Genomic DNA, 8,582 nt, shown 5'->3' with positions numbered 1-8,582 from the left:
ATCTAGTTACGTCCATGGTTCCAAGTTTCCATCACCAACTTCTTCAACCACCCAACTCTCGTATCTAGTTACGTCCATGGTTCCAAGTTTCCATCACCAACTTCTTCAACCACCCAACTCTCACATCTAGTTATACCCATGGTTCCAAGTGTCCATCGCTAACTTCTTCAACCACCCAACTCTCGTATCTAGTTACGTCCATGGTTCCAAGTTTCCATCACCAACTTCTTCAGCTGCCCCACCTCATTATATAGGCCTCATCAGAAGCCAGCGGTAACCTTACGGACTTCCAACGTTAAAATCCGTGGTTCTATCCCTGCAGTAAACAGAAGACCATTGTGTACCTTTTGTGCTAAAACCAACAAACCTACCATGTCTATATTATGGTTAACTTTTACAGTTGAATGCTTATAAAAGTGTTAATACTGTTTAGAAGGAAATCGTACAGAAACTCGCGAGCTTTTGATTTCTTGCAGTTACTAGTCTTACACATTTCAACGACTTGTCATTTCATCCAAGCTCAGAATTTGTAGTGCACACTGTAGGGATTAACACATTTTGATCACAAGGTTACAAAGTTAAAACGGTTAAAATAAAAGTTATCTCATAATTAATTATCTGCGGTATAAAGATAGTTTTTCTTCTAAATTTATTACCTAATGTTTTCCTTCCTCATTTGTGAAATTAATATATTGCTTCATGTATTTTAATTTCGACTTTTCAGACTTATTCTGGGCTTTTCTGCGTTGTTGTCAACCCCTACAAGAAGCTGCCCATCTACACAGAAAAAGTAATTGAACTATATAAGGGTAAAAAGCGCCACGAGGTGCCGCCACACATCTTCTCAGTCACAGATGCAGCTTTCAGGAGCATGTTGCAAGGTAAGCTTTGTATGCTCAGCTTTAAGTTCCAAAGGCGTCATTTCACAAAACGTTTTAGAGGGTGAGTGGGCAAAGAAGAAGAAGGTTTATATCGTGTGCTCCACCCCCCACCCACCAATTCAACTGGAGTCCCTACAGTATGAGCGTATAGTTTGCGTATTTGTGTTAATCTGGCCAGAATAGAAACTGCCACTTGAAGGGGTGGCTGCTCCTGTCGCCTCCTTCTCAAATGGTGCCCCTGCTACATACTTTTTTTATGTTGAGGTAATATATACGTTTGTTTTTCTCTGTACGCTTTTTTGTATGCTTTATAGCTTTATTTTGACGTGTTAAAACTTCTATTTTTAGAGATTATTCACTTTCGGCATCTTGATATTTTTATTTGAGACACTTACATGGTACTCTGGTGGCAAGTTTTCGACTAAAAAATCAAAACTGTTTCCTCATCAAGAAAGCTATTCTTTCAGAATAAAACGTCAAATTCAAACTATAAATAAACCTAACCAATAATCTGTAAAATCTTAAAACTCTTGACACGTTGGATCGCAGTTGTATTTAGAGTGAAATTTGATTCTGTTCCTGCGATATTCTTGTTTCTAAACATATTACATATATTTATTTTGTACATTCTGTCTTCAAAACACCTCGGGAACGACTTTTGACTTGGATATCTGTCGAAAACTACATCTATATTCGAAACTCTACTCTTCAACTGAAACTGTATCTCCATTATCAAATCTAGTTGCCAAGAAACTTTCGTTGCAAACTTCAAATAATTCTAAACAAAACCTTTGTGTATCTATATATTTACATACGTATAGGTATGTCTGTCTGTAACTATGTAAAGGTATGTATTTATCTATTTCGTTTGTCTACGAAATTTTGCTAATACTGATTTTTTTTTAGTCGGAACAAAACTTTGTAATAAATAAAATAGCAACACCAATTCAAATAGTGTATGTCAGTACTTAGATTCGGTTAGTCGATTACTGACCATCTGATCGTATAAAAAGCTAATAGGCGTACAAAGTGCCAGAGTTTGTCTTATAGGGTAGAGAAAAAACAGCGGACCAGAAAGGGACTGCAAAATTTTCCTCACAAAAGTAGCCCTAATAGGACCGTGTTATGCCTGTCTTTTATTCTCGACCTTCCACAAGAAAGGTGCAGTGAAATTTTCCTTACAGGAATAGTCCTAATAGGACCACGTTATGACTGCCTTTCATTCTCGACCTTCCACAAGAAAGGTGCAATGAAATTCTCCTTACAGGAATAGCCCTAATAGGACCGCGTTATGATTGCTTTTCATTCTCGACTTTTCATTAGATTTAAACAAAGGATCTGTTGTGTAAGTATTATAAATACTCGAGGAACAATAGAACACGTAAATGTTAAAATGTCAGGTATATATAATGATATAACGGATTATAGGTTATTTTAGCGATAACATTTTAGACTACTCCTTTTGATATATCATATATAACATTCAGTAGAGTGTATCCATTGTATATACTGAGTGTTCTGAATTTAATGGTATCAATGTCAGAGGTGGATAAGGCATTTTTTTATACAAAAATGTTATCTTAAACATTATATATAAAGTTAAAAACTGGTGTTCTAGTATTTAATAAAAATATTATTCGAGGCGTTACGAGTTCAAATCCCGTCACCGAATACATTCGCCGTTTCTTATCAACACGCAATAACGAGGGCTGGAAGAAGCCTTAAGCCATCCTTCTTTCCTATCCATCGGAAAATATAAAATCCGTCAGTTGACATAAATAGAGGATTAATTAAATCCTTGGGCCTGGCAACGACCAGGTGGTTAGGGCGCTCGACTCGCAATCTGAGAGTCCCACCAAACATGTTCGCCCTTTCGGCCGAGGGAGCGTCATAATGTTACGGTCAATCCCACTATTCGTTGTTAAAAGAGTAACCCAACAGTTGGCGGTGGGTGGTACTGACTAGCTGCCTTTCCTTTAGTCTATCACTTTTAAATTAGGGACGGCTAATTCAACAAACAAACAAGAAGAGGCAATCATGACGCAGTTTCGTCAGCGGTAACCTCAAACGGATATTTTGTGGTTCGATCGTGTAAATATAAATCAGGTTCTGACACCTGGTGTTTGTCATTGGTCATCGTTTCGCGATGAAGAAAGTCTATTTAAATGTTTGTAATAAAAGACCAGTGACCTGTACGAGTTTTAGCTTTAAGAGGGGAATAAAAAGTTATTATAAATTGTATTTTATCTAGCATATTTCCTAAATTATTTAAATAAGCGTCGTTTGTTGCTGATACTATCAGTGGTAGTACGTTAACACCTCGTTCATTGAATTTAAATATAAATACAAAAACAGTTTGTAAGTTATACGTAGCTGATGTTTATTTCTTCAGTATTATCGTCTATTTTATAAAAGGCAAATATATTTAACATCATAAAATATTGTTACACCTACAGCTTCTAACGTTAAATAACTCAGTTTGTTTAATTTAGTGCAAGGAGAATTCTAAAGTATTTAATGACAGAACGAAGGGAAGTGTGAAGTATTGACGTTCACACGCTTGAATCTGGTATTTCACAGTTTCATTACACAGGAACGAAAGCATATATTCCAGTATCACAATCTCGTGGAGGAAGATAATTCGTCTCGTCCAGGCCTGCTCGTGAAACTTTCTTAAATCGGCTCATTGGTCCGAGTGCACACGAAAGACATGGCTGTCAATCAGGCTTAGTATCATTCGCTTAGGGTCGACCATCTGTAGTGTGGGAACAAGGACAGAAACAAGCACATATACAGATTACTGCTACTATCAAGTTAATTGAACTTGAAGAACAAAAGGGACGGCGATTGTAAAAAAGTATATTTCTTTGTATGTGGTCCATTATAGTTTCAAAAATCAACAGTGAAAAATTGTATGTGGTCCATTAGAGTTTCAAAAATCAACAGTGAAAAATTGTATGTGGTCCATTAGAGTTTCAAAAATCAACAGTGAAAAATTGTATGTGGTCCATTATAGTTTCAAAAATCAACAGTGAAAAATTGTATGTGGTCCATTATAGTTTCAAAAATCAACAGTGAAAAATTGTATGTGGTCCATTATAGTTTCAAAAATCAACAGTGAAAAAAATTCAAGTTGCTTATTTCTTTTAGTTTTTATCATTAGTTTGTAAGAATAGCGTTTCGAAGCTAGATTTTAGATGTTGGAAAATTTAATATGTATTAACAGCGATCAACAAATAAGATTGTACTACAAATAAATACGGTCACGATATTGTTCTCTGTAGGTCATTTTCTTTGTTCTTCCAACAAACACTTAAAGTAAGTTCAAGTTATTTTGGTAAGGTAATCGAAGAAAGAAAAGCTTATTCTGGTTTCATTCCACATCCTTTAAACTCGCCTTTAATTTCTTTCCAGACCGAGAGGACCAGTCCATTCTTTGCACGTGAGTATCATAATACTCGTTTCTTTGGTTACTGAGTCTTAAGTTACAGTGTTAACATGTTATCGTAATAAGCAGTACATGAGTCTGTACTGTAAAACACACCTTATTGTCAGCACAGTTGAGTTAATGACAACTGGAACAACTCAAAACGTGTTTTGTTGTTGTTTTTTGTTTTTGTACCAGTTGTGCTTTTGTTTCATGCTACAGTGTATTGTACGTAGGATGTTTGTAATACGCCCTGGCATATCTTGTAATACAATTTACTTAACAGCCATGTTTAAGTTATATATTTTTTCTCTATCGAGATTTAGATTCTTCAGGTAGGTATTCGACTGTCTTCTCCATAACCTCGTAAAGGAGGAGGAGGTTAAAGTATATTAATTGTTTTAGTACTTCATTAGCCTCATATTTTTGTATTGTGACGATAGTCTTTTTCTTAAATATTGTAACTAATTACATCTTCAAACTGTTTTAGGTACAGTATGGAGAGACCTCTGGTGGTCATCTGTGTTTATAGTTTAGATTTTCCTATGAAAACATTGCGTGTAAATACGGTAGATTAACGTGAGTTTCTGTTAAATGGTGTTAATTTTTGTTTCAAAACCTTGAGTCTTGGCGTGTATTGTTTGTACATTTAGTTCAGATGTTTTCGTCTTGTGGACAACCAAGTTTATATTAGACTGATTTTGAACTTGCTTTAGCAACATGTTAGTAAATACGTTTGAAGTTGAGTTTATATAATAAAGAGAAGTCTAATACATTATATTAAGACGATTTTGGAGAGTCCCCACGTAATTACAGTCCATTTCACCACGTCCGTACATGCTCTATCTTACGGCTATGCTTCCTGACAGTAGCCCTGCAGCATAACAGGCTACGTGATAAAGTTGACATGTCCAAAGCACAAACCTTTACTCCCTAATTCTTTACATAATCTGTCTAGCGTAGGAGGACGACGGTTTCTCAACACTCGTTTCAATATTCCAATCACCGAAATTCAGTTGAACAGGATATATGATGGAATCCTTTTCTCAGTGAACCTATAACATGTTCATATCATTTCCAGATGAAGATTCTTCTCATGTTGCATACTGCTACCTGGAGCACATGAATAACTTTGGTCACTGCTCATTACTTACCGTGGCTGGGGTAAGACTTGTTGCAGGTCTCTTTTTTGGATAGTCTTGGTGCCCCAAGTTGATCCACGTTCCTTTGTTTTCCAATACCATTTAAGTACTATGGATATACCTGTTTAGGTAATAATTGCATATAACATATCTTTATGATCCGAATGTTTGAATATTTTTCTTTGGAAATAACTATGATGCACCCTTCCCAAAATTGATACATTTTTGGTGGCATCACAACACCTACAATATGCCAATGTCAAAATGTAGTTCTGATATATTCCATTGCACTGCAACATTATGTTAGTTATGGTTGTCGCTGATTTGTGTATTCAAACTCATTTTAATATAGCATACTCAATCCTCTGTAGTAACTGGAATTAATTTTCAAATGACAAATACTTGGATCTCCGTTTACTTAAGGCATTAGTTATTCTGATGTTTTTTATGATTCTCTGGTATTCCGGTACAATGATGTCTGACAGTAAGTTTACTTGTAAATATCTGCAATTCATGGACAAACTAACAAACACGAGTGTAATAATACAACAGATAATGCTGGGCCTTTACCAGTACTGTATATTTCCTGTATTGACTGTAAATGGCTGTTGGAACAGGTGAGAAGTCCACTTGTACAAGATGAAAGCAGGAGCAGAAGAATCCCAATGACTAGCTTGCCTGCATCAGTGATCATTTCCTTTATACACGTTCGCGAGAAATAAACCTCTAACTCATTCTAACTTGTACAAGTCTCTGTACCACCCTTTGAAATATATACCTTCTATCCAGGAGGTTATAACCAAGTGACAGGGTCAAGAAAGTATAAACCTTCTTGAATGGACATTGTGGTAAGCTAAAGAATTAGCACAATTTCACGTCTTTACAACATTCAGTTTACAGAAATCTCAATAACTGTATGCAAAGCACCTACTTAAAAATTTCTAGAAATTTACCAGAATATATCTAAATAAAGATACGTTATTTCTAGTTATGAAAAGGTAAAGTTAGCATTTCTAGAAGTAGTCAGTGTCCATTTTATTCCTTTAAAGTACCAATGAAATGATCAAACATCATTCTGAAAATTATATCTTTATAAACTTAATTGTATTTAATTAATGTAGGCGAGTTTGTCATGTTAGGAGCTGTATTAATATGTCTAAATTAACTTATAATCTATCAACAGTTTAAAAGTAAAAAAAAAACGTGTGTGTGTGTGTTAGTGACAGTCCTGTATTAGTAGAATACATACTGTTTGTTAATTTATTAATGGATCTACCTGGAATAAAATGACGTTGGTTTATTGAAGTAATAAGATTGATTGATTGATCTATTTATTATTGTTTTTAATGAAACTTCTTCAGCTAACCCAGAAAGTAAAATTGAAATTACATTAGTTGTTTTGTAGGGAATCTGTTAAGATAGTTTGGTAGAAAAATCACGTGGTTGACTGAAACTAATTTATACCAATGAACAGCTTTTTCTCTACAGCATCAGCCAATCAAATACACCTCTGTTAGAACAAACCGGTCTAACAACCATAATAAAATGCATTATTGGTGCTTAAAAACTTACATTTTTTATTGAATCACAAAAACTCCTACAACCAGTGAAACACTTGTGACTCTCCATTCACTGTAACAAAAACTTACAGAATAGGTACTTACTCTACCAAAAACTTACAGAATAGGTACTTAATGTACCAAAAACTTACAGAATAGGTACTTAATGTACCAAAAACTTACAGAATAGGTACTTAATGTACCAAAAACTTACAGAATAGGTAATTACTGTACCAAAAACTTGCAGAATAGGTACTTACTGTACCAAAAACTTACAGAATAGGTACTTACTGTACCAAAAACTTACAGAATAGGTACTTACTGTACCAAAAACTTACAGAATAGGTACTTACTCTACCAAAAACTTACATAATAGGTACTTACTGTACCAAAAACTTACAGAATAGGTACTTAATGTACCAAAAACTTACAGAATAGGTACTTACTGTACCAAAAACTTGCAGAATAGGTGCTTACTCTACCAAAAACTTACAGAATAGGTACTTACTCTACCAAAAACTTACAGAATAGGTACTTACTCTACCAAAAACTTACAGAATAGGTGCTTACTGTACCAAAAACTTACAGAATAGGTACTTACTCTACCAAAAACTTACAGAATAGGTACTTACTCTACCAAAAACTTACAGAATAGGTACTTACTCTACCAAAAACTTACAGAATAGGTACTTACTGTACCAAAAACTTACAGAATAGGTACTTACTGTACCAAAAACTTACAGAATAGGTGCTTACTGTACCAAAAACTTACAGAATAGGTGCTTACTGTACCAAAAACTTACAGAATAGGTACTTACTGTACCAAAAACTTACAGAATAGGTACTTACTGTACCAAAAACTTACAGAATATTACTATCTCTGTAGTAGTATTTTCTGTTTTTAAAGTGGCGAATCTGGAGCAGGGAAGACGGAAAACACTAAGAAGGTAATCCAGTATTTAGCGTGTGTTGCATCTTCCAAACCAAAATCTAGCACGTCTGCTGGACATTCGGTAAGGGACTGTTACTTATTAACTAGAATTTATTGACCAAGTGTTTATGTTGTAGTAATTTCGTATTATTGTATGCTAAGTATTTATATTTACTAAACTGTTTTTCATTGTTGTTGTTATATTTTTAAGAGTTAATTATTAAACAATATGTGTTTTTATGTTTGAGATGGATCATCATTAGGTACTGTAGTGTTTAATAGTAGGGATCGTCATGAAACAAAATGGCGGCCATAAAATCGCCCTTTTAAAACCACCTTTAAAATGTTTGAACATTAACAATGACTATTTCACAGTATTGACTAAGCAAAACTAAACATTATTGCACTTATAAAGCCGCCTAAATCGCTATATACTTGTTTATGGAGTGAATTAAAATTTCACTATTTCAACTAAGTAAGTGAGTAAGTGACTTTTCCAGACAAGCGTACAGAAAAAATGACGAACCTTATCACAGAACTATTCTGTCTGGAGTCCCAATGATTTCTTTCTTATACCGAAGGATACTAGTGTGCGTCTGTGTGTGTGTGTGTGTATATATATATATATATATATATATATAT

The 8,582-nt window shown here is 34.5% G+C and overlaps 1 protein-coding gene across 1 annotated transcript in view; it reads left to right on the top strand.

The window, feature by feature from the left end:
• Positions 1 to 724: 724 nt before the first annotated feature.
• LOC106468443 (myosin heavy chain, non-muscle-like) overlaps positions 725 to 8,582 on the top strand; it is a gene marked incomplete at its 5' end in the record, with an annotated part of 51,880 nt that continues 44,022 nt past the window's right edge. Inside the window, 3 exons of the mRNA XM_022396778.1 lie at positions 725 to 881; positions 4,296 to 4,323; positions 7,917 to 8,022. Of these exons, the coding sequence (XP_022252486.1) occupies positions 725 to 881; positions 4,296 to 4,323; positions 7,917 to 8,022 (291 nt within the window). The remainder of the gene's footprint in view (positions 882 to 4,295; positions 4,324 to 7,916; positions 8,023 to 8,582) is intronic.

This window comes from Limulus polyphemus, unplaced genomic scaffold (assembly GCF_000517525.1).
Source record: "Limulus polyphemus unplaced genomic scaffold, Limulus_polyphemus-2.1.2 Scaffold3009, whole genome shotgun sequence".
Taxonomy (NCBI): Eukaryota; Metazoa; Arthropoda; class Merostomata; order Xiphosura; family Limulidae; genus Limulus; species Limulus polyphemus.
This window is presented reverse-complemented; position numbering and strand designations above follow the sequence as displayed.